The 24,392-nt window shown below is 42.4% G+C and overlaps 1 protein-coding gene across 2 annotated transcripts in view; it reads right to left on the bottom strand.

Moving 5' to 3' along the window:
• Positions 1–697: 697 nt before the first annotated feature.
• The window catches only part of ZBTB43 (zinc finger and BTB domain containing 43), a 32,946-nt gene continuing 9,251 nt past the window's right edge, over positions 698–24,392 (bottom strand). For both annotated transcript variants that reach the window (XM_032257273.1, XM_032257272.1), the window contains one exon: positions 698–6,353. In XM_032257273.1, the coding sequence (XP_032113164.1) occupies positions 4,927–6,330 (1,404 nt within the window). In that variant the 5' untranslated portion in view covers positions 6,331–6,353 and the 3' untranslated portion in view covers positions 698–4,926. The remainder of the gene's footprint in view (positions 6,354–24,392) is intronic.

Raw genomic sequence — 24,392 nt, 5'->3', positions numbered from 1 at the left:
ACCTTTTCTGTATCACAGCTGGCTCATCGGTAAAATGAGGACACCTAAGCTATCAGTCAGGGTCCTGGCAGGAGACAGATGGCACATTCAGATGGAGTCACCGAGGAGAGCTTCATAAAGGGACTATTTACAAAGGGTGTAGGCAGGGTTGAGAAACTCCAATGAGGACAGTGATGTACCAGAGGCCTGGCAAAAGCAGGGAGTCAGGACTGAGACTGGCTTGAGGGACAAGGGGAGGGTGTGGCTACTAACCCCCCAAGAAGTTGCCTGACAGGACTTGTGGGCCTTGGCAGAGAAGCCCAGCCACCGCCAACCCACAGCTGGCGGGAGGGAGCCAGGGGAATGAATTCCCTGACTTCTCTGTTCTCTCTTCTGCCGGGCTCCTCCCAGAGTATCTGTGGATCCTGACAGGAAGCCAGGACAGGTCAACAGTGGCCAGCCTCCTGGAGAGAAGTGCATGGCAGCAAGGGGGCCTGGAGGGGTACACAGAGAGCCTCTAGCACACCCCAAGTACCCAACGGGGCCGGTGGGGGTGTAAAATGTCACTATAAATGCCAGCCTGGCAGTCACTCACTGCCCATTAGATCAGATTATTTGGCATTTACTTACCAAAGGGCCACCATATAACTTTATTCTTAGGTGGTAAAACCCAGGGTCAAACAAGATGTGGTCACCTACTCATAGTGAAAAACAAAACTTTTACAAAGTTGACAGATAACATTTATTAAAACATGTCATACAAAAGGGCGTGGTCTCTTCTATAAGAAGAAAATATTAAACAGTAACATTCAATTAAGTAAAACCATGCTGTGCACTGAAGACAGCAATATATAAAGACAAAACTATTCAACTTTTGCAACATAGGCATAACATTTCACAAAATATCAATAAGATATGCACCTAATGATAATCTGTTTATCATCAAATGGTTTTGTGGCCTAAGAGTCACCTGACTTGCATAAATAAAGTACTTTTCTGGACGAAACATTGGGAACCTCATAAAAGGAAAGAAGGCAGCAGCAACTAACATGACACAGGCTTCAAGCAAAAAAAAATAAGTCACATTTGCAAAATGTGTTCCAGCATCTTCCCATAGGGCACTATCAGTAGAGATCTGAAATAAGAAACTTGTACCTTTAAATATGTAAGTAGCAAAGAAAAAACCCCAAACAAACCCTGGTTTCACTGAACAAAGTTATTCACCCACTAACGCAACCTAAATCACAAAATTGGTGGCATGGAAGGGATCGGGGATAACATGGCTGGTTTCCAGCGACCCTAAATTATCACAGACCTTCCAAAAGCAAAAACCTGGACTTGTCGTGATGGCGCCCTCTCCACGTCCACCCAGAGGCCACCGCACATCCCCTTCCCCAGGGAATGCATGGCTTTGAAGCTTCTGCTATGCCTCAGCTTCACTTCCACAGCAGCTTGGGAATGTGTGAGCCTCTCATGGAGGGAGCCCCGGAGGCTAAGTAGCTTTCCCCGATGGTTAGAAGCCGGCCTTAGGGTCAGGTTAGTTCAGCAAATGCCCACTAGAATGGAGGGGATCCTTTTGGGCAAGCTTTTAAAGTAATGGCCAAAAGGGACCAGAGGAAGATGAGACCTAGGAATCAGAATCAACAGGCTGGGGCCCTGGAGCGCCTGCAGGCACCCCACAGCCCAGTAGGGAAAGTTATCGCAGTTCTTCCTTAGTTAATGGTGACATACACTTCACCATGTGGATTACTGTCATGTGTGTATCTAAAGGTAAAAACATGGTGTAAGTATAAACTTTTTTTTTTTTTTTTGGAGACAGAGTCTCACACTGTCACCCAGGCTGGAATGCAGTGGAGCGATCTAGGCTCACCGCTACCTCTGCCTCCTGGGTTCAAGCAATTCTCTGCCTAAGCCTCCCAAGCAGCTGGGATTACAGGAGCCCACCACCCCGCCTGGCTAATTTTTGTATTTTTAGTAGAGACAGAGTGTCATCATCTTGGCCAGGCTGGTCTTGAACTTCTGACTTTGTGGTCTACCCGCCTTGGCCTCCCAAAGTGTTGGGATTACAGGTGTGAGCCACCGTGTCTGGCCAGTGTAAGTATGAATATTAAATACCACTGGTGGTGCCTTGAAGCCCCTTCCCATAGGGTTGAAGAAAAACCACAGTTAAGACTCAGAGTAGAGGACAAATACCTTGGTTGTAGGCCATTGACGTGATCCCTGAAAGACTATTTGAACAATGTTACCCACAACGATCCAAACTCATTAGGAAGGACAGAGGTTTCTAAAGCTGTATTGAGGTGAAAGGAAGAGACTATTCCTCCAACCCAAGGTGGGGAGGAAAAAAAGGTAAAACCCAGAGTACAAAAATTCACTTTTAATATTCAAACTAAAGCAATGCCCTTCTCCTGCCTCTCTGAACATGGCCAGCATTTCAGATACTTACCACCTCACAGGGTCTGGTTGCCTGATAAACGATCCCAATTTCTACCAAAACCTCAAATACCACAAAAAACTTAAAAAGAACAGATGTGAGAAACTTATTTCAGTTCTACATTTAGTAGCTGATGGACACATAAGGCTTTCAAGAAGACACTCTTCTCTTCACAACATATTAAGTCCTGGCACAGCTGACTACTTCCAAAACTACCACCCAAGGCTGGCCACCACTCTCGGCTGAACAAAAACTCTTCCTCATGACAAGGGTACTATGCTGATTTCAGCAGAACTGAAGGACCACGACTCTCCTGGAGTACCTATATTTTTACCTCGCAGACTCTTCTCCTAGTGTCCTAATGCTCACAGGAATAGTCTTCAATGAGAAATGGCACAACAAACCTTCCAAACCGGCAGAAATGTTCTGCTAATACCATGGGAGAGGGTGATCAGTTTTTGGCAGAACAAAATGGCATCACCACCTTAGTACTGAAATTAGTAGGAGTAATAAAACAATTTCTCCTCAAATATAATGGCTAGGATCATACCTAAAAACCCACTGTCCTCTACCATGAGAAAAAGAAAAGGAGACATCAGGTTTGATTGTACAGTCACCTCCGTATACGTGTGTCAGATACAGAGAAAGGACTGCTAACCGGTAACGTTTCAATACTAAGAGAAGCTATTCATGTGGCAAACAACCAAGAGGTAATATCTAGTTTCTAGGTTTAAAAAAAAAACAATATATATATATTTATAATAAAGTTTTAAATACAAAGTGCTTTTTATATATCGAGAATGATACAGTGTTGTGAATAAATCCCTGTTTGTAATCTTGCTTACAAGAGTTAACTGGTAAATAAGTATTTTCTTTCCTCTTTCCAGACAATGTTCAACAAGTAAACACCTTGGTGTTAGGAGCTTGAGAATCAGAGGCCATTGCCAGCAATGTCTATTACATTACAGCAAAGCCAAATTAAAATAAAATTTCACCCCAAATCCAAGAAAAATTATTTTTATTTTAAGGAAAAAAAGTTTCTGTTTAGAAGTAAATAAACCAGTACACTTATGGAAAAGATGACATAGTAGTGGCACCCTGTCCTACCCTGGTAATAACCTCAGGTGGATTACACAGCTTAAAAGCATGTGTAACATACCTTTCTTTTTGACCTAAACCATCTAACTGATGGGCAGAAAAGGTCTCAGAATAGCTGCTTTTCTTTTTTTTTTGGTAGGCATAGCTTCGTGGACTTGAAAATTTAAGCAGCTTTATCTATAATTTGGGAGCATGAATCTGTAGACGACTTTGCTAAACTTAGGACTCCTTTCAAAACCACATTCCAGCACTCAAAGAACTGGCAGTATTAGCTCAGTGTACCCCTCTAAAGAGTATCTCCTCCACCTTGAAAGAATGTATTTTCAAGGTTCTTCTTGGGTAGCTTTTTCCCCTTAGGTATAACCACTCATAGAATCCTATCTGCTCTCTCTCCGATTGGTGGAGTGTCGCCTTACACTCTATGAACTACTAAAGTCCACAGGGAAGTCTCAGCCACAACTTGTGGCTCCTTCCCAATAAGCATGGTCGCTGACTGCCTTCTTTGTAAAGCACCATAATCTAAGACAGAGCAGGGGCTGCAGTGGCCCGTGGTACCGTGATCAGAGTCACAGCAGCTTGGCGTCTACCAGCTACAGAGTAGACCCCACTGCATGGAGGCTACAATTAAGTAAACAGGATTTGGGAAAGCAAACCAATGAGAAATATCTCTCTCTGGCATTCTAGAGAATTACAATTAGATACAACTGTTTAAACTCTATGTTAGTACTAAAATACAAAACACTGCCTTATCAAGAGTCTGAAACACCTTGTGACAGTAGTGGCATCTTATAGAAACTGAAACTTGTACCGTAAGTTATCTGTTTCATATTCAGAAAGTCACTCTCTTAGCATCTCCATAGTTTTAGTTAAAATATCCTTTAGAAAGAATACACCAGAAAGAGAGCTCTGTTAACCAATTTCTCATCCTAGGAATCCCATGATTTGTAGCTTTTACATAAGTAGCATTTCCTTCAGTGAAACAGCTACCAAATCAAATCCATATTATCTAAGTATCTATAGCAAGAGCAAAATAAAATTTCAGCACGACCTTGTAACAATGAGTGATCCAGAGCTGTTGCCACTCGAAACGGAACTGGTGGGATGGAGTCCAGTTCCAAGAGCAGGTGACTCCGTCCACCTCTCTCAATCACAACTGGTCGGAAGGTTTACCTTGCCAGCTGGGCAGTGCGTTAACTCACCCCATTACCCATTCTAGGCCAGGACTGGAACACACAAATTTCAGGAATTAGATTTTTTTAATTGGCCTACTTAGAGCTGGTCTTTCAGAAATATCTTCCTTTTTTTTTTTTAAGCTTCTCTCATAATAGCAAGTAGCACGCATCATCTGTGCCCAGATTTGCATTAATTACCATAGTTTATTTTTGTGCATGCCACTCAAGGGCCAGATCCTATTTTTAGTTAGCCTCAGTTGTATTCTGCTCAGCCTTTGCAGCTTCATAGGACTTGGTACAAGAAGTCACATGCCGGTGGAAACTGTCCCTCCACATAAACCTCTTTGCACAGATATTACACTCATACGGCTTTATGCCTGTGTGAATTTTCATGTGGCCCACGAGATGGTGCTTCATTTTGAATTTCTTACCGCAGACACCACAGCCATAAGGCCGAAGACCAAGGTGCATGCTCATGTGTCGATCTCGCTGACTCTTGTGAGTGAAACTTTTCCCACACTGACAAGGATACAGCTTGTCGGTGGCTGAGAATCCTAAGTGGGAAGCTTCTTCTTTAATCCCTGTTACCATTTCAATATTCTCACTGTAGCCTGCTGCGAGGGCAGCCTCCTGTCTGTGCCCAATTAGATTCCCATCTGACCTCTCTCCAGAAAATTCTTCCATGGAAGAGCCATAGAAATCCACCTGCTCATCATAATTGCTTTCGTCAGCCTGTTCATCAAACTCGGCTTCTACTTTTTTTTCCCCGATGTGAAAGTCCTCCTCCACTCCTGAAGGCTGGACTGTGTGCTCTGTCTGCACAGTGTTGATGGACTCTGTGACCTGGTGCTCGTCGTAGGCTGTGTGCACATCCATGCCCTCGCAAGCCTGTTCTAAACGCTCGGGCTTCACGTGGATCCAGCGTTTGTGGGCCATGATGCTGGGCTTGCTATATATGGGCCGGGCGTAGTGGAACTCGGCGCTGTCGCTGGCACCCTCCTCCCCATCCTGGCTCGCCATTTCTGTGCTGAGTCGGTCATGCTCTGTGGACGAGTTGCTGGGCAGGTATTCATGCTCAGTGAGCTGAGATGACAGCTCATCTTTGGTGCTCTCCTCTTCATTCTCACCATCCCTCAGTTCTTGGGTTTTGGGAAAATCAGTATGACCCCCAGAGCCCAACTCAAAGCTCTCTACCAGGCCATTATAACTACTGCTGCTTGGTGACTGGTGGTCACTGCCATGATTTAGCTTCTGACAAAGGACTGTAGGGTTTCCCTCTAAAACTTCAGTGCATTTGTCTACCACATGCCACATCTGGAGGAAGCTTGCCGCTGTCAGGTAACTTACAATTTCTGGAGCGGGCATTACTAGACGTCCTGTATAACTAGATAGGAGAATGTTCTCAAACACTCTTGGGTTCATCACATCAGGCAAAACAATTCTCCTGCTGTTTTTCAGGAGTACCTGGTCACAAAAGTAGGGTGAACTAGCAGCAAGAACAGCTTTGTGTGCCCGGAAAATGTGGCCTTGGACAACAATGGAGACGTCACATAATTGTCCTTGCTGGCGCTGCTGGTTCAGTTTCTGTAGAATGGTGCTGGAAAAATCAGGAAATTCTACCCGAAAAGAGTTTGTTCCAGGCTCCATTTCATCACAAATCTTGTTCAGTGCTGTAAGAGAAAGAAAAATTAGTACTAATTCCAGTCCAAAGAGAAACTGATTTTATCCCCTGCTCCATCATTAAGACAAAGTCCAAGTTCCACAAAGTACACTAGCTTATGGGCCCTAATGGGTGAAGAATTCAATCCCAAGAGCAAAGCTTGCAGGTTTGAGTTTGCCAAAAGCAGGACTCACCACTGCTCCTTGTGGAGCTCCTGATTTTGTCTCTGTGTCTGTGGGGAAGAGAACTGAATCCTCAGTGACAGGATTTGTAAGCTATACAAATCTCCTAAGTAAAACCAAGTATTGTAAATATTTATAGTTAAAACAAACATGACACCCATTCAAACAATAGAACTTTTTTTTTTTTTTTTTGAGACAGAGTTTCACTCTTGTTACCCAGGCTGGAGTGCAATGGCGCGATCTCGGCTCACCGCAACCTCCGCCTCCTGGGTTCAGGCAATTCTCCTGCCTCAGCCTCCTGAGTAGCTGGGATTACAGGCACACGCCACCATGCCCAGCTGAATTTTTGTATTTGTAGTAGAGACGGGGTTTCACCATGTTGACCAGGATGGTCTCGATCTCTTGACCTCGTGATCCACCCGCCTCGGCCTCCCAAAGTGCTGGGATTACAGGCTTGAGCCACCGCGCCCAGCCCAGAGCTTTTTTTTTAAATGAGATGGGCCTTGCTCTGTTGCCCAGGCTGGAGTGCAGTGGCACAATCATAGTTCACTGCAGCCTTGAAGTCTTGGGTGATCAAGCAATCATCCTGCCTCAGTCTCCTGAGTAGCTGGGACTATATGCACATGCCCAGCCAGTTTTTTAAAAAAATAAAAAGTTTTTTTTTTTTTTTTTTTTGTAGAGACAGGGCTCTTGCTTTGTTGCCCAGGTTCGTCTTGAACTCCTAACTACAAATGATCCACCCACCTCAACCTCCTAAAGTGTTGGGATTCCAGGCATGAGCCATCGCTCCTGGCGGTTTTTTTTTTTAAAGAGATGAGGGTCTCACTCTTTTACTCAGGCTGCAGCGTAGTGACACGATCATAGCCACTGTAGTCTTGAAATCCTGGGCTCAAGTGATCCCCTCACCTCAGCCTCCTGTGTGGCTGAGACTGCACATACACCACTGTGCCAAGCTCAAAATGACAGAATTTTTAAGCCTCAGATTTTTTTTTTTTTTTTTTTTTTTGAGACGGAGTCTTGCTCTGTTGCCAGGCTGGAGTGCAGTGGTGCAATCTCGGCTCACACAACCTCTGAATCCCTGGTTTAAGCCATTCTCCTGCCTCAGCCTCCCAAGTGGCTGGGATTACAGGCATGTGCCACCACAGTCAACTAATTTTTGTATTTTTAGCAGAGACAGGGTTTCACCATGTTGGCCAGGATGGTCTTGATCTCCTGACCTTGTGATCCACCTGCCTTGGCCTCCGAATGTGCTGGGATTAGAGGCATGAGCCACCCGGCCCTGCCCTAAGCCTCAGATTTAACATTTGACAGGCTGTAAGGGAGGGAGAACAGGATGGGGGGAACAAGGAAAAGTGTATGCAAAGGCTCAGAGGCAGGAATGAATTTGGCAATTTCAAGGAATTAGAAGGAGACCATTAGGCTAGAGTATAGTCAGGGAATGAGGGGCCTGGGGGCTGGAGTGGGAAGGACAGGACAGTTGCACCTTTGGTCTTTCAGAACCAGATGGGCACAGTTACTCAGGCCCTGAGCAATGCAGGTTTCTCTAGCCGCTGCCAGAATTTTAGCCGTTTAAGAGCTTCTGAGGATAGGAAATCGAATGAAACTGTAAGGTGAGGTATTCTTATCTCATGATTTCCAAACTGTCTAAAGAGTTATAGACCAAAGAGGATAGTATGTCCCTGCTACCTAACACAGTCAATCAGAAGACACAGTTATAACAAAGAATAAGGCATTGCCTGTGTTGCTACTGTAAATATATTCTGTGGGGTAAGTCAAGCATTAGAAACAATTCCTAACAATGGCATACAAGATGAGCTGTGCTAGAGATTCTGCCCATACTCCACAATCCCCCACAATTCTGTAATTAAAACAAAAAACAAAAACCAAAAAAACACCAAAACGATTTATCACTGCTGTGTCACCTTGCTCTGATCCTATATCCAAACATTGCTAAATTACCAAGTTTTCTTTGATTTTTTTTTTTTTATTTTTTGAGACAGGGTTTCACTCTTGTTACCCAGGCTGGAGTGCACTGGCGTGATCACAGCTCACTGCAGTCTCGAACTCCCAGGCTCAGGTGATCCTTCCATCTCAGCCTCCTGAGTAGCTGGGACTTCAGGCATGACCACCACCTGGCTAATTTTTGTATTTTTTGCAGAGACAGTTTCGCCACGTTGTCCAGGCTGGTCTCGAATTCCTGAACTCAAGTGATATGCCCGCCTGGCCTCCCAAAGTGCTGGAATGACAGGCATGAGCCACCGCGCCCAGCCCCAAGTTTCCTAAGTGTGATATAAAAGAGCCAGATAACGCAAAGACTGAAAGTCATCTTTGAGGGACAGGGAGAGATGACAAGAGAAGAAATGAAGGTTTCGTGAGTAATTATGACATGCTAGGGACTGCATACCTTTTTTTACTTAATCTTTATAATTACTCTGCAAATGCAGGGCTTGATAATCTGAAGTTCAGCTATATAAGTAACTTTCCCAAGGTTAAAAGCTAGTTTGTATTAAGTCGAAATGTAAATTCAGGTCTGTATGACTCTAAAGTCTCTATGCTGTTTTTCCTATCACATCACTCTGCCTCCTCTAAGATGCCCAAAATGCCAGATTAGTCCTTAATAATCTTAAAAGGTAGTGTTTTTAGAGTGAAGTATTATAGTTTTATACATCTTAAAACATTTCATAGTAATTTAAAACAAAAATAGATCATGAGAAAAACTATTTAGGTATTCGTAATTTCAAAAAGAAAAGTTGACTATATAAATGAGTAGACTAAAAGTATGTAAATTCTGGAAACTACATCTGGGTGAACAGATTCTCTGCTAGATCTCACCACTGTAGAATTTTGTTTTTAGCTATTTGAAAAAGGGGGTGTGGGATAACACATGCACATGTAAAAAAATTTATAGAAAGGTGTAAAAAAAAAATCTCCATCATTTATTCCTAGTCTCCCCCAAAGGAAATCACCATTAAATTCCTGTTTTTATTTCTAGAAACTTCTCTGTGCATATATCAGAATAAATCATATACATCCTTTAAAAATCCCTACTCAACTGGGTTCATTACCTACATTTTATTCTACACTTAGCTTTTGTCACTTAATATATCTTGGAGATCTTCCCACATTAGCACAAAAAGAGCTAACTCATTCTGTTTAATGACCACATAGCTTTCTATTACAGCTAGTGTTCGACTTACGACCACGATTGGTTCTGACAGACCGGTCGTAACACGATTTGGTCGTAAGTTGAGTAGGCTATATGTACAGTACTGTGAAATGATGTTATAAAAATCTTTAAGTCATATTTTATCATAATTTTCTTTCATTGTTGTTATATATCATAATTTTCTTTGTTCATTTTATGTCATTTGTATCAGAAAATGGGCTATTTAACAGAAAATCTGTTCTGCTAGATATCCCTCATCTGTACAGCCAGTGCTTGACTTACGACCACGATGGGTTCCGACAGACTGGTCGTAACATGATCTGGTCCTAAGTTGAGTAGGCTATATGCACGTGGAGATGGTAGTGCTGCCGGAAGCTGGTCCGCAGTCGTACACCCAGCTGGGCAACGTTTGTGCTGCCAGACGTGGAGCAGTCGTGGCTAGCAATTGTGGTCGTAAAGTTGAACGGTCGTAAGTTGCATAGGTTGTAAGTCGATCGATACCTGTAATTAATTCATCCAGACTATCAACAAACTTACGTGCTCCTTCCTCATCAGCACTCGCTGCTTCTCCAGTCACTCGAACACTATGCATTTGGAATCTTTTCTTGAATCTCTGGAACCAGCCAGTGCTTGCTACAAATTCTTGACTGTAATCTTCTCCAGCACGCTCCTTCAGAGTCTGAAATAGACTTCTCGCCTTCATCTGCACAGTAGAAAGACTTAATGGTGTCCGTTTTTGAATTTGATCTTCCATCCAAATATATAGCAATTTCTCCATTTCGTGGATGGGCCCGCTTCGTTGTTTTGTTATAACTGTTGATCGCATGGGTGCAGAACCTTTCACAGCTTCACGAATTCTTTCTTTATCTTTCAAAATCGTCGACACAGTTGAGTGTGATAACTTCGTATCACGTGCGATCACATTCACTTTCTTTCCTCCTTCGTACTGCTTAATTACCTTCATTTTCGTGTCGAGATCGATGGCCTTTCTTTCCTTCTTGGCAGGCTGAGGCGTAGACAAAGACGATTTCCTCTTGGTAGACATCTTGGGAGGGGTTTGATGAAAAATATCCAAGACACAAAACACAAATTGCTGCACCGAGTCTGGGATAACAGTTAAAATGGTGCATGCGGAGATGGTAGTGCTGCCGGAAGCTGGTCCGCGCTGTCGTACGCCCAACTGGGCAACGTTTGCGCTGCCAGACGCGAAGCAGTCGTGGCTAGCGATTGTGGTCGTAAAGTCGAACGGTCGTAAGTTGCATAGGTCGTAAGTCGATCAATACCTGTATATGGATGTATCGTAATTTAAGCAGTTCTCCTCTTACAGAATTTCAGTTGGCAGGGGTTTTGAAATCACAAGCAATGCTACAATAGATATTTTTACGTAACTATCTTGCATACCTTTGGAAATACCTATAGCTTAATTTCTACCAGTGGAATTGCCGGGTTGAAGAGCTGTGCATTTGACATAGCCTTGAACTCTTGGGTCATCAAGCAATCCTCCTGCCTCAGCCTCTTGAGTAGCTGGGACAATAGGCATGGCACTATGCCTAGCTAATTTTTTTAAAAAAATTTCTGGGCCGGGCACGGTGGCTCAAGCCTGTAATCCCAGAACTTTGGGAGGCCGAGGTGGGTGGATCATGAGGTAACCCCGCCTCTACTAAAAATACAAAAAATCAGCTGGGCATGGTGGTGCGTGCCTGTAATCCCAGCTACTCAGGAGATTGAGGCAGGAGAATTGCCTGAACCCAGGAGGCGGAGGTTGCGGTGAGCCGATATGGCGCCATTGCACTCCAGCCTGGGTAACAAGAGTGAAACTCCATCTCAAAAAAAAAATTTAAAAAAATAAATAAATAATAAAAAAATTTCTGGTACATATTACCAAATTACTTGCCAGAAAGCCTACACCAAGTCACACTCTCACCAACAATCAATGACAGTGTCTATTTAGCACTCTTACCAACACTGGATGTCATTTAAACAAAAAAATAAAGTCTGCATATCTCCTAAGTGACATGATTCATTCCTGTTCTGATCTGCATTTTCTAAATTATGAATGAGGCTGGCACTGTTTACTTATGTTTACTGGTCATTTGTGTTTTTTTTCTTATAAAATCAGTCACATCCTTGATTCAAATAAATTGGGCAATTAATCTTACTGATCTGTAGGGCTTTTTGTAAATTCAGAAAATTAACTTTATCCTATGTTGTGATTTTTTTTTTTCAGTTAGCTGATTTTATAGATTTTTTTGCCAAGGGTTTGTGTCAGACATAGGAGGGCATTCACAACTCCAAAATAATAATAATATTATTTTAAGAGATGGGTCTCACCATGTTGCCCAGGCTGGTCTTAAACTCCTGGGCTCAAGCAGTCCTCCTGCCTTGGCCTCCCAAAGTGCTGGGATTACAAGTGTAAGCCATTACATCTGGCCCAAAATTATTTTTGAAAATAAAAATAATTATTCAGGTTGTTATGCTGGTACCATTAAAAAAAAAAAAAAAAAGAAAGAAAATGAAACCTTTAATACATGGAGTTTATCTTGGCATGAAGAGTAAGGTTGGGACCCAGTCCTTTTTCCTCCGTATAGGCGAGCCATTTCTGTAACACTGTTTGTCAAATAACCTATGTTTTCTTCATAAAGTTCAAGTTATCTGTTGTGAAACTCTAGATGATGGGATATAAGACATTTAAAATCAGTTCTACAGGCCAGGCTCGATGGCTCACGCCTGTAATCCCAGCATTTTGAGAGGCCAAGGTGGTTGGATCTCCTGAGGTCAGGAGTTCAAGACCAGTTTGGCCAACATGGTGAAACCCTGTCTCTACTAAAAATACAAAAAAGTTAGCTGGGCGTGGTGACATGCCCCTGTAATCCCAGCTACTAGGAAGGCTGAGGCAGGGGAATTGCTTGAACTGGGAGGTGGAGGTACCAGTGAGCTGAGATCGCGCCACTGCACTCCAGCCTGGGTTACACAGGGAGACTCTGTCTCAAAAAAATAAAAATAAAAATAAATCAGTCCTACAAAAATAAATGCCACAAGGGAAGTTATGGAAAATGTTGCAGTCAGAAGCTTCACGGGTTGGTCCCTCCACCAATACAACCAGGAAGCTGGAAAAATAATCAAAATCACGATTTCGGGACTCTGGAAGCAGATCAGACACTCACAGCAACCAAGAGAGTGCTGGATGAAGGGAAGCTGCTGAAGGAAGCTCAGAAGAGATCAGTGTGCATAAATCCCCATTCCACAGCCCTGCCACAGGCAGCCTGCAGGAAGGTGGCCTGTGTTCCCACAGCAGCTGGCTCATACAAGGGGTGGCAGGTGGAGGAAGAACCTTGTTTTCCAAAAATGTGCGGTTGTGCATTTTGGCTAGTCTGGCAAACCCGCTCACCTTTTTTGGGCCCCCTCAGCTAGAGTGGTTCCCGGGGTGGCATCTATCACAAGATTTAAGACACCTATACCTACATCTATACAAGTGCATACACAGATCCAGACTTTTAGGGAAATCTACCAGGTCACAGGCTGGCTGCATGGATAACAGCAAAAAAAAAAACTTGAGCGACCACATGCAACAAGGAATACAGAGTTTACAAAATAGGAAGAGTCATTGTACAGACAACTGTAACCTCACCAAGTCACAAAAGCAATCCCTGAGGGGGAGAATCTGATTTCCAGAGTTATCACAATATCATACTCCAAATGCCCAGTTCTCAACAAGAAAGTAAAAGCATACATAGAAAAAGGAATATATGGTGCGTTCACAGGAAAAATAATTAGAAACCGTCCCTGCGGAAACACTGACACCGTACTCACAAGTTGCAGAGGTTAAATCCACTGTTATAAATACGCTCAAAGAACAAAAGAAAACGATGAATAAAGAAAATCAAGAGAACAACATCAATAAGGAGACAGAAAATATAAAAAGAGGCCAGCACAGTGGCTCATGCCTGTAATCCCAGCACTTTGGAAGGCCGAGGTGGGCAGAGTACTTGAGGTCAGGAGTTTGAGACCAGCCTAGCCAACATGGTGAAACCTTGTCTCTACTAAAAATATAAAAATTGGCTGGTCACGGTGGTGTGTGCCTGTAATCCCAGTTACCCAGGAGGCTGAGCATGAGACGCGCTCGAACCTAGGAAGCAGAGGTTGCAGTGAGCTGAGATGGCACCACTGCACTCCAGCCTGGGTGACAGAGTGAGACCCTGTCTCAAAACAACAACAACAACAAAAGAAAAATGCACACAACCTGAGGTGCCTGTGGGACGCCATCATACATATCATGAGAGCTCCAGAAGTAGAGGCACAGAAAAGGGCTGAAAACCAATTTGAAGAAATATATAATGGTCAAACACTTCTAAAAACTGATAAAAGATTTGAACCTATACATCTAAGCAGCTCAACAAACTCTAAGCAGGATAGTTAAAGAGATCCACATTGAGACACATTATAGTCAAATCGTAGAAATAGCCAAAGCCAAAGAGAATCTTGAAAGCTGCAAGAAAGAAGCTCTTAGTCACATAAAAGGAATCCTCACTAAAATTAACAGCTAATTTCTCATCAGAAATCAGGGAGGCCATAGGCAGTAGACAATCTATTTTAAGTGCTTTAAAAAAAAATCTGTCAATTAAGATCTGGCAAAAGTATCCTTTCAAGAATGAAGGAGAAACCAAGACATTTTCGGAGAAACAAGCTAAGAATGTTCGTTACCTGCAGACCTGCTCTGTAAGAAATGATAAAGAGGTCCTTCAGGCTGAGATAAAAGAACATCAGACAGAAATTCAAAGCCACACAAAAAAGCAAAGATTGCTGGTAAAGGTTAACTATATAGGTAAATATAAAAGTCACCATTGGTTGGGCTCAGTGGCTCACTCCTATAATCCCAGCACTTTGGAAGACTGCTGCAGGTGCGTCAGAGGTTGTGATCAGCCCAGTCAACATGGTGAAACCCCTTTTCCCCACCAAATAACAAAAATTAGCCAGGCATTGTGGCATGCACCTGTAATCCCACTTACTCGGGAGGCTGAGGCAGTAGAATTGCTTGAACCTAGGAGGCAGAGGTTGCAGTGAGTGGAGATCACGCCACTGCACTCCAGCCTGGGCAACAGAGATAGGAGACTCCGTCTCAAAAAAAAAAAAAAAAAAAAAAAAAAAAAAGCCACAATTGTTGCACTTTTGGTTTATAATTCCTTTGTTCCTATATGATTTAAAAGTCTAATGCATAAAATAATAATTATAAACCTGATGTAATCAGTGACAATGACAACATGAAGGTGGACAGACAGGAGACATACATTGCAGTGACTATACTAAACCTAAGTTGGTATTATTCAATCTAAGTTGTTACAAGTTTAAAATGTTAATTGCAAACCCCAAAGTAACTACTAAGAAAATAACTAAAAACATACACCAAAAGAAGAGAATCAAAATGGTGTACTGCAAAACAAACCCAAAACCCCTAAATAATAAAAAGTCGGACGGGGGCAATAATGGAAGAATTGAGGAGTAAAAAACATGTAAGACATACAGAAAACAAATAGCTAAACAGTAAAGTGAATCCTTGCCAGTAGTTGGATTAAAAAGACTTATCTATGTGTAGTCTACAAGAGACTCACTTTAGATATAATGATACAAAGAGGTTGAAAGCAAAAGGATGAAAAAAGATATTCCATGTAAGCATAACAAAAAATGGCCTGAGATGGCTATATTCTCAGAAATAATAGATTTTAAATCAAAAAAGGTTACAAGGGATGAAGAATTACATGTTGAGTAAAAAGTTTCAATCTATCAAGAAAATATAACAATTATAAACATGTATACGCCTAACAAAATAACTCCAAAATATATGAAGTAAAAGTGGATAAAATTGAAGGAAGAAATAGACAGTTCTATAATAAAAGGTGGAGACTCCAATAACCCACTTCCAAGAATGGATAGAAAAAGCAGACAGAAGATCTATACGGAAATAGGAGACTTGAGCAACATCATAAGCCAGTTAAGCCTACTCTAAAGGCATATACAGGCATACCTCAGAGATACTGCTGGTTTAGTTCAAGAACAATGCAATAAAGCAAACAGCATAATAAAGTAAGCCACATGCATTTTGGTATCCCAGTGCATATAAAAGTTATGTTTACACTACACTATAGTCTATTAAGTGTGTAATAGCAGGATGTATTAAAAAAATGTACTCACCTTAATTAAAAAATACTGTATTGCTAAAAAAAAATGCTAACAATCATCTGAGCCTTCAGCCAGCTGTAATCTTTTTTCTGGTGGAGGATCTCATCTTGGGTGGATGGCTGCTGACTGATCAGGGTGGTGACCGAAGGATGGGGTAGTTGTAGCAATTTCTTTCTTTTTGTTTCCCAAGACAGGGTCTTGCTCTGTTGCCCAGGATGAAATGCAGTGGTGTGATCACGGCTCACTGCAGCCTCAACCTCCTGGGCTCGAGCAGTTCTCCTGCCTCAGTCTCCCAAGTAGCTGGGACTACAGGCATGCATCACCATGTCCAGATAATTTTTGTATTTTTTGTAGACAGGGCCTCGCCATGTTGCCCAGGATAGTCTTGAGCTCCTGGGCTCAGGCAATCCGCCTGCCTCGGCCTGTCAAAGTGCTGGAACTATAGGCATGAGCCATCATGTCTGGCCTGGCAATTTCTTAAAATAGGACAATAGGGAAGTTTGCCACATTGATTCTTCTTTTCACAAAAGATTTCTCAGTAGCATGCAATGTTGTTTGATAGCATTTTGCCCAGAGTAGAACTTCTTCCACAAAATTTGAGTCAATCTTTTTAAATTCTACTGATGCTTTATCAATAAAGTTTATATTCTAAATCAGGGGTGTCCAATCTTTTGGCTTCTCTGAGCCACAGTGAAAGAACTGTCTGGACCGCACATAAAATACATTAACACTAATGACAGCAGATGAGCTTAAACACAAACAAAAACAAAATCCTCAGCTGGGCGCAGTGACTCATACCTGTAATCCCAAGCACTTTGGGAGGTCAAGGTGGGCGGATCACGAGGTCAGAAGTTGGAGGCCATCTGGCCAACATAGTGAAACCCCTTCTCTACTAAAAATACAAAAATTAGAGAACATGTGACGAGAGAAGAGAAGAGAGAAGAGAGAGAGACAGAGAGAGAAAGAGAAAGAGAAAGAGAGAGAGAAAGAGAAAGAAAAATAGAGACAAAGTGAGGAACACCAGATTGCCATCCCAGGGGAACAGAATGCAACCCGTATCTAGAGAGCTGTCACATTCCAAGAAATATTTAAATTGTGTTGATTTTCTTCTGGAGAACTGAGCCCAGGGAATGAAACTCTCCATCAAGTCATGGCTTTGCAGGCAATAGATCAGAGGATACTGCCAGTTTTCTAATGGATTATTGTTATCGGGCAGATTTTCTCTGAAGGATTAACTTACCTACCCAGCCATTGAAATCTGCTCAGCTTCCAGGTTTAGTACTAAAACTTACTTTGCTTCATCTTATGTGAGGTCTATGGAGATGAAGGACTGTTCCAGATGAGAAGAGTGAGGAACATGTAGAAGGATGTGAGGAAAGTCTAAGAGAGCAAGAGAGATTTGGCCAACACTAAGAGAATGTCACTGCATTGACTCTACCCACTGGAAAATGTGGATGCCAGCTTTCTGTGAGCAGAGTGAATAAGAGGGCATGAAATGTGCTAGAAGAACAAACTCAAATAATAGTCCTCACAGAGGCTGGAGCAAAAACCACTTCAGACATTGGTGATATTCCCTTTTTTAGACATAGACAGCTCTGTAATTCTGCCTCATTAAAATAAATGCCTCAAAAAAAAAAAAACCAAAAGTTAGCCAGGTGTGGTGGTGCGAGCCTGTAGTCCAGCTATTCGGGAGGCTGAGGGAGGAGAATCACTCAAACCTGGGAGGTGGAGGTTGTAGTGACCTGAGACTGCGTCACTGCACTCCAGCCTGGGCAACAGAGCGAGACCCTGTCTCAACAAAAAAAAAAAAAAAAAAAAAAAAAAAAAAAAAATCTCATGTTTTAGGAAAGGTTATGAGTATGTGTTGAGTTACACTCAAAGCCGTCCTGGGCCACAGGTTGGAAAAGCTTACCCTAAGTACTTTGTTGTCAATAATGTTCATGGCATCTTTACCAGGAGTAGATTCCATTTCAAGAAATCACTTTCTTTGCTCATCCCTAAGAAGTAACTTCTCATCCACTCAAGTTTTATCATGATTTTGCAACAACTGAGTCCCATCTTCAGGCTCCACTTGTTTCTACTTCTCTTGCTATTTCCACTATATCTCCAATTACTTCCTCCACTCAAGTCTTGAGCACCTCAAAGTCATCCGTGGGGGTTGGAATCAACTTCTGTTAATGCTATTTTGATCTCCTCCCATCAACCACAAACGTTCTTAATGGCATCTAGAATAGTGAATCCTTTCCAAAACATTTTTTTTCTTTCTGTTTGATTCTTTGTATTTTATTATTTTTTTTAAAGACAGTTTTGCTCTATTGCTTAGGCTGAAGTGCAGTGGCATGATCCCAGCTCACTGCAATCTCTGTTTCCTGCTTTCAAGCGATACCCCTGCCTCAGCCTCCTAACTAGCTGGGATTACAGGCATGTACCACCATGTTAATTTTTGTATTTTTTTTTTAGTAGAGACAGGGTTTCACCATGTTGGCCATGCTGGTCTTGAACTCTTGACCTCAAGTGATTCACCTGCCTCAGCTTCCCAAAGTGCTGGGATTACAGGTGTGAGCTACTGTGCTGCCTCCAAAACATTTTCAATTTACTTTGCCCAGAGATCCATCAGAGCATTAGAGGAATCACTATCAATAGCAGCTCTAGTAGCTATATAGCCTTATAAAATATTCTTTTTTTTTTTTTTTTTTTTTGAGATTGGGGGGGCGGCGGTCTCACTTTGTCATCCAGGCTGGAGTGCAGTGGTGTGATCACGGCTGATTGCAGCCTTGACCTTCTGGCTCAGGTGATCCTCCCACCTCAGCCTCATGGGTAGCTGGGACTACAGGTGCACAATACCATCCTTGGGTAATTTTTTGCGTTTTCTGTAGAGACAGAGTTTTACATGCTGCTAAGGTTGGTCTTGAACCCCTACGCTTAAATAATCAGCCTGCCTTGGCCTCCTAAAATGCTAGGATTACAGGTGTGAACCACTGCACCTGGCTCAAAATGTATTTCTTAAATAATAAGACTTGAAAATTGAAATTGCTCCTTGATCCATGGGCTGCAGAATGGATGTTGTATTTGCAGGCATGAACACAATACTAATGTTCTTGTACATCTCCATCAGAGCTCTTGGGTGACTAACTGCATTGTTAATGAGCAGTAATGTTTTATAATCTTTTTCTGAGCAGGTCTCAACAGTGGGCTTAAAATATTCAGTAAAGCATGCTGTAAACATGCTGTCTCCAAGCTTTCACTGTGCCATCTATACAGCACAGGCAGAGTATACTTAGTGTAATCCTTTTTGTCTTTTTTTAGACAGAGTCTCTCACTGTTGCCAGGCTGGAGTGCAGTGGCGCAATCTCAGCTCACTGCAATCTCCACCTCCCTGGTTCAAGCGATTCTCCTGCCTCAGCCTCCCAAGTAGTTGGGACTACGGGCGTGTGCCATCACGCCCAGCTAATTTTTTTTGTATTTTTAGTAGAGACGGGGTGTTACCATGTTGGCCAGGATGGTCTCAATCTCTTATGATCCACCCGCCTCAACCTCCCAAAGTGCTGGGATTACAGGTGTGAGCCACTGTGCCCAGCCACTTAGTATAATTCTAAAGAGTCCTAGGATTTTGGGAATGGTACCTGAGCAATGACCTCAACTTAAAGTTATCAGCTGCATTAGCCCCTAATGAGATAGCTATAGCCTGTCTTTTGAAGCCAAGCATTGTCATTTACTTTCTAGCTATGGAAGTCACAGATGGCGTCTTCTTCTGATAGAAGGCTTTTTCGTCTACATTGAAAATCTGTTGTTTAGTGCAGTCATCTTTATCAATTATCTTAGATCTTCTAGATAGCTTGCTATAGTTTCTACATCAGCACTCACTGCTTCATCTTGTACTTTTACATTATGGAGACACTTCTTTCCTTAAACCTCAAACCAACCTCTGCTAGCTTCAGACTTTCTGCAGTTTCCCCACCTCTCTCACAGCCTTCAGAGAAATTAAGAGAGTTAGGGTCTTGTTCTGAATTAGGTTTTGGCTTAAAGAAATGTTGTGGTTAGCATGATCTTCCATCCAGACCAATGAAACTTTCTCCCTATCCACACTAAGGCTGCTGCTCTCTTATCATTCATGTGATCACTATAGTAGCACTTTCAATTTCCTTCAAGAACTTTTCCTTTGCATTCACAATTTGGCTGTTTAGTGCAAGAAGTCTAGCTTTTGGCTTATGTTTGCTGTTGACATGCCTTTCTCACTAAGCTTAATCATTTCTAACTTTTGATTTCAAGTAAGAAGCATATGACTCTTCCTTTTGTTGGGAACCAGCCCAACAAAAGGGCTGGTGGGTGCCCTGTGTCCCCGCAGTGACGAGGGAGAGAGAAAATAAATAAAGACAAAGACACAAGAATAGAATTTTACAGCATGGGTCCAGGGGTCTAACGCAGTCTCGCAGGGTGATCTGTGTTGGCATTGAGCTCTGGGCTTCCAGTACTTTTATTGGGTGCATTATCTTGTTAATCTTGCAGGCTCTGGGGAGGGAGGTTGAGGGAGGAAGACAGCTGGGGGAAGGGCACGTGTCTGCAGCATTCAATAGCAGATGTAGTTCTCCTAAGAAATGCTAACTAAGGACACTGAGATTTTAGCACCCATTGTCTAACCAGGTGTTTTGGCAAGAGAGGTGTAGTGGGATAAGATCTGACCACCCACAATGCATCAAGGGGCTTTTATCTCCTGAGTATTGTAGACATAGAGCAATCGGAATTGCTCCATATTCTGAGAACACAGGCAGAGCCTGTGGCATTCCGGTGATATCTGCCCTGTAAGGCCTTCCGGCCTTACCAGCTCCCATCTGCAAAGACCCTCCCGAGTCCTGTGAGCAGAGGTTGCATTTCCTTCCCAGAGTCTTTTGCATAAGCTCCCTTTATGAGATCCTTACACAAACTCTATGTTGGGAAGATATGTGTGACCAAAGCAGTTTTTCCTGCTCTGCAGTCACACCGCAGTGTTCCCCGGTTCTAGGGCGCTCTCAGATGGTCTTTATCATAGGCCTCCTGTTACTGCTTGATCTCTGCTTTTATTTTACTGCACCATAGTTTGGATACAATCCGTGGCAAAAATCTCAGTGTATAAAAAGCAAAGCAAGCTTGTAATCATTTAAGTAACATGCCCTGGCCATTTCTTACCACACCTTTCACTTAAACACCAGGCCATTGTAGGTTTATTAAATGGCCTAATTTCAAGATGGCTGTGTCTCAGGGAATAGGGAAGCCTGAGGAGAGGGGGGAAAAGATGGAGGAATGGTGGGTCAGTGAGTAGTCAGAACACACATTTAATGACTAAGTTTGCTGTACCTTATGGGCGTGGTTCGTAGTGCTTCAAAACAATTACAATAGTAACATCAAAGATCACCACAACAAATATAGTAATAATGAAAAGGTTTGAAATATTGCAAGAACTGCCAAAATATGACACAGAAACACAAAGCGAGCATGTGCAAAAGGAAAGGAAAAATGATGCTGACCGGCTTCCCCAATGCAGGGTTGCCACAGACTATCAATTTGTAATATCTGTGAAGCACAAAATGAGGTATGCCTTTATAAAACATGTCAACCACCAAGTGCACACAGGACATTCTCCGGGATAGATCATGTGTTACACCATAAAACAAATCTTAATACACTTTAAAATACTAAGTCTTTCAAAAAATATAAAGTATTTTTTCTAATCACAATAAAATGAAAGTAGTAATCAACAAGAGGGAAACCTGAAAAACTGATATATATGTGGAAATTAAACAATACCCCTAAAGACCTGTAACTATCAAGGGCACTGAATCTCTCAATAAAGAAAAGATCCTAACCTGATGGCTTCACTGGTAAATTCTAACAAACATTTTAAGAAGAACCAACACTGATTCTTCTCAAACTTTTCTAAAAAACAAAAGAGGAGGGACCATTTCCTAACATATTCTATTAGGTCAGGAGTGCCCTCTGATATGAAAGCCAGACAAAAACACTATACGAAAACTATAGACCAATATCTCTTATGAACATCAGAGTAAATATCAACAAATACTACCAAACCAAATTCAGCAGCATATTAAAAGAATTATACACCACCACCAAGTGAAATTTCTTCCTGGAATGCAAGGATAGTTCAACATATGAAATCAATCAATGTAACACACCACATTAACAGAAAGAAGAAAAAAACAGGTAAAACACGTATCATCTCAACTGATATAGAAAAAGTATCAGCACCCTTTCACAATAAAAACAAGAGGCTGGACATGGTGGCTCACGCCTGTAACACTAGCACTTTGGGAGACCGAGGTGGGCGGACTGCTTGAGCTCACAAGTTTGAGGCCAGTCTGGGCAGCATGGCAAAACCCTGTCTCTAAAAAGCTGCCACACGTGGCGGCTGTCACCTGTAATCCCAGCTATTTGGGAGGATCACTTGAGGCCAGAAGTTTGAGACCAGCCTGGATGACACAGCAAGACCTTGTTGCTTAAAAAAAAAAAAGAAAAGAAAAAAAAAAAATATATATATATATATACACACACACATATATTTAATTAGCCAAGCATAGTGCTACACAGCTATAGTCCCAGCTACTCGAGAGACTGAGGCAAGAGGATCATTTGAGCCCAAGAGTTTTAGGCTAAAGTGAGTTGTGATCATACTACTGTAGTCCCGCTTCTGTGGCAGAGGGAGATTCTGTCCAAAAAGGGGGGGGAAAAAAAGAGAAAGAAAACTACAAAACACTGCTGAAAGAAATTAAACAAATATAAATAAATAGAAATCCCATGCTGATTACGGATTGGAAGACATAGTAAAGATAATAATACTAACCAAAGCAATACCCAGATTGAAAGCAAGCCCTATCAAAACCCTTCCCCTTAACTTTGGGTGAATATGGCATTTCTCCATATTCTCTGACCTGCAACATGCTAAACTTCTACAGGTTTTTCCTATTACAAACTCATAGGCAATTGTGACCTATAACAGAGAGTATAGCTGCTGTTTCAGTTATTTAGATGATGTCACAGAAGTAATTAATTAGCTCACTAAAAAACCTCATCAAGCCAGTTGCAGTGGCTCACGCCTGTAATCCCAGCACTTTGGGAGGCCGAGGCAGGTGGATCACGAGGTCAAGAGATCGAGCCCATCCTGGCCAACATGGTGAAACCCCATCTCTACTAAAAATACAAAAATTAGCTGGGCATGGTGGCGTGCACCTGTAGTCCCAGCTACTCGGGAGGCTGGAGCAGAAGAACTGCTTGAACCTGGGAGGTAGAGGTTGCAGTGAGCCGAGATTGTGCCACTGCACTACAGCCTGGCAACAGAGTGAGACTGCGTCTCAACAAAACAAAACAAAACAAAACCCTCATTAAACACTATATTCAATGTACTGTGGGAGACTTCAAAGACAAACAAGAAATTTCACAGCCCAGCCGGGCACAATGGCTCATGCTTGTAATCCCAGCATTTTAGGAGGCTGAGGTGGGCAGATCACTACAGCCCAGGAATTCAAGACCAGGCTGGGCAACATAGCAAGACCCCATCTCTACAAATATGAAAAAATTAGCCAGGCATGGTGGCATGAACCTGACATCCCAGCTACTCAGGAGGCTGAAGAGAGTAAATTGCTTGAGCAGGGGAGGTCGAGGCTGTAGTGAGCCATGATTGCCACCACTGCACTCCAGCCTGGGTGACAGAGTAAGACTCTGTCTTTAAAAAAAAAAAAAAAAAAAAGACATAGTGGAAATGGGGCCAAGTTAAAGGGAGACACTGGCCTGAAACTCCACTGCCTATCTATACCAGGCAATTCTGACAGGATCAGTAAAGTAACACTCTTTCACTTGGAGGGCCCAGAGCTAAAAGCCAAAGACAGACAGGTCCTGCAGATTGGTATAACTCAGAGGTGGGTGGTATTAGGATACCAAAGGTTGCACACTGCCTCAGCAGAAGGAAAAAATATCAACATAAGGGGGTGGGGGTCAGTAGCCCCAGGAAGGAGATAAAGGCATAACCATCATTTGCCAGCTGTGCCAAAGACAACAGAGGCTCCTGGTATACCAATTTCACCAACTGCAAAGAAAGTACAGAGTTCAACGTCCCCTGAGAGTACCTAAGGCCTACCCTTCTAGCCCCAGCCATTCCGCTCAACTAATCTCAGGTGTCAATGTAGTTCAGCCTTACATCCAGCTTAAGAGCTACGAATTGATTCTACCAATATTCAGGTATACTGTGAGGGACTCAAAATCAAATTCTGGACCTGAACAGAATGTTTCCCTCTCAATAATTAAAATAAAACCAACACGGGGTCTGTGGATATATTCCGGAATTTCAAAAAGGAAAAAATGGCAAGAATTACGCAAAGAATATTTTAAACAATTTTAAACTGATGTTTTTTCACAAACTTCACAAAAACATAGTCTCTGAATAATGTATAAGGAAGGTGAGGCAAAACGGAAGAATGATATGAAAAAAGAGCAGACTGAATTAACGATAGGGTATCAGGAAACTAATATAGAGCAGAAATTT

Source organism: Sapajus apella, unplaced genomic scaffold (genome assembly GCF_009761245.1).
Source record: "Sapajus apella isolate SASKATOON/1434 unplaced genomic scaffold, GSC_monkey_1.0 scaffold97, whole genome shotgun sequence".
NCBI lineage: Eukaryota > Metazoa > Chordata > Mammalia > Primates > Cebidae > Sapajus > Sapajus apella.
Note: the sequence above shows the minus strand (reverse complement) of the source record. Positions and strands in the feature narration are given on the sequence as shown.